The following is a 2094-nucleotide window of genomic DNA, read 5'->3' on the forward strand; positions in this document are numbered from 1 at the left end:
ACCACCTGGCCATGCCGGGACACAAGAGTGATATAGAGACTTAAAATAGAAAAGAAGTTTTCACATCATCATATTCTCATGTTACAAGCGGTTTTGGATGCAAAAGGAAATTCACTTTTTAAGCTTATGCCACGAAAGTTTAAAACTATAAGTAATACGCGTGTGCATGTTTTGTGTGAATATACATGTGGATGACATTGTCAACCACATTAGTCATTTGGCTAATAGTTCTTACGAGTGAATACTCTTACACTGCAACACGTTTAAAAATACGACGACTTCGCTACGTTTTTTTTTATGGTTTAATTAATATGAAACATAATATATAAATTTCAATAATTCCTTTATACACCAAAACATTAAACATAGATTTACCAAATTACCGCGATTCGCCACACGTACATAAAGCTCAAAAATTTAACATAAAAATAAGCTGGGTACAATGTATGCGAATTTAATTAACGTTGTATTCCATATTTTATTCACTTATACTCACTTTTTTGTTAACGACTCTAATGCGTCAAATTGAGAGTTGAAATGTTAATATTCCACAGAACTTCCTATTACTGCTGCAAGAAACATAAACTATGTTAACCCCATGCCATTTTAATGTACATGATCAAACAACCACACGAGTAAAATAAAGATACATCTCAAGTTATATACTTAATATAAAACTATGTATATGAGTTCGTAACTGGAAACACTGGTAAATATCAGTAATTTGTTAAAATAATTGTAGGGAATTTATTTAATAATGAAAGGATTCTTATCTAAAAAAACGTTATAATGAAAACGTTAATAGTATAAGTTCATTAGGATTATGAGTTTTTAAGGTCAAGAAAAATTCTAGAAGTTCTGCTCTATTTCTAGTGCTGGGATTGGAAGAACAGGAGTTCTCATCTTGATGGAAACTGCTATGTGCCTTATTGAGGCTGATGAGCCAGTTTATCCAATAGAAGTTGTCCTAGAGATGCGAAGACAAAGAGCTATGTTGATCCAAACAACTGTACGTTTCATACTTAAATACATTAGTTTTGAGTTAATGTTTTAAGGGGTTTTTCAGAACCTATATTGATTCGTTTAAAATAATCACAAAAAATTGAGACCTACGGTTTTAGATGTTAAAGTACAATCACAAGAAAGAGTGTAATTTTTTTGTGAAATTATTATAAGTTATGAAAAGTGTATCACATGTTTCAACCGATTCTATTTCAGTTTTCTCACTCAACTTCTTGAAGCACATGTACACATTTCTGATCAATTACTTGGATCAGCTTGGTTTAATTTTCTATTTGTATTCAAATGATAATATCATGATTTATATAATGTCATTCCACTTATTTTGTGAAACTTGAAAATTTTGAAAATGTTTTAGTGTAATGAAAGGAAGTGACCAAAATAACATTTCAGGAAGTTTGAAGTCTTCATATTAAAGTGCATTATCCACACAGTAGCAATTGTCGCTACTCGTAGTCAATTAAAAGTTATTCAAACAAAAACTATAATACACATTTATTAGGCAGTTAGCAATGTTTCGCTTTATAATGTTACATCTAGTGCTCCGTTGTTCGATATCCTTGGCAATAATAACTTCCTATCAGAGTAAGCTGTGTACTTAGACCGAAACTTAAATCAACCTAACCATCAGTATAGTTAATTAAATATATTTTCATTTCGTTTCTACTTATAAAGATTAAAATACATTGTTTCATCAGTTGGGTACCATCATTGTTAACTATATTTTCAGCCGTAATCCCAATAATATCGGCAAACTTGGTAGACTTAGGTTAGTCCTAGATACATATTTAAAGCTAACTCTGCAAAACAATCTTTATAACAAAAGTAGATTAATAGACAATAAACCGAAACAAAAAGCAATGGTATTCGATATACTAACTCGTATAATTAGTATTGTCAATGAAGTTTGTTTGTTTGTTTTGAATTTCGCGCAAAGCTACACGAGGGCTATCTGCGCTAGCCGTCCCTAATTTAGCAGTGTAAGACTAGAGGGTAGGCAGCTAGTCATCACCACCCACCGCCAACTGTTGGGCTACTCTTTTACCAACGAATAGTGGGATTGACCGTCACATT

At 31.9% G+C, this 2094-nt stretch overlaps 1 protein-coding gene across 3 annotated transcripts in view; it reads left to right on the plus strand.

The window, feature by feature from the left end:
- LOC106458761 (tyrosine-protein phosphatase non-receptor type 4-like) overlaps nt 1-2094 on the plus strand; it is a 72417-nt gene that overhangs the window by 66520 nt on the left and 3803 nt on the right. For all 3 annotated transcript variants that reach the window (XM_013918310.2, XM_022385073.1, XM_022385074.1), the window contains one exon: nt 874-1009. In XM_013918310.2, the coding sequence (XP_013773764.2) occupies nt 874-1009 (136 nt within the window). The remainder of the gene's footprint in view (nt 1-873; nt 1010-2094) is intronic.

The sequence above is a fragment of the Limulus polyphemus genome, unplaced genomic scaffold, assembly GCF_000517525.1.
Source record: "Limulus polyphemus unplaced genomic scaffold, Limulus_polyphemus-2.1.2 Scaffold510, whole genome shotgun sequence".
In the NCBI taxonomy this organism is placed as follows: domain Eukaryota; kingdom Metazoa; phylum Arthropoda; class Merostomata; order Xiphosura; family Limulidae; genus Limulus; species Limulus polyphemus.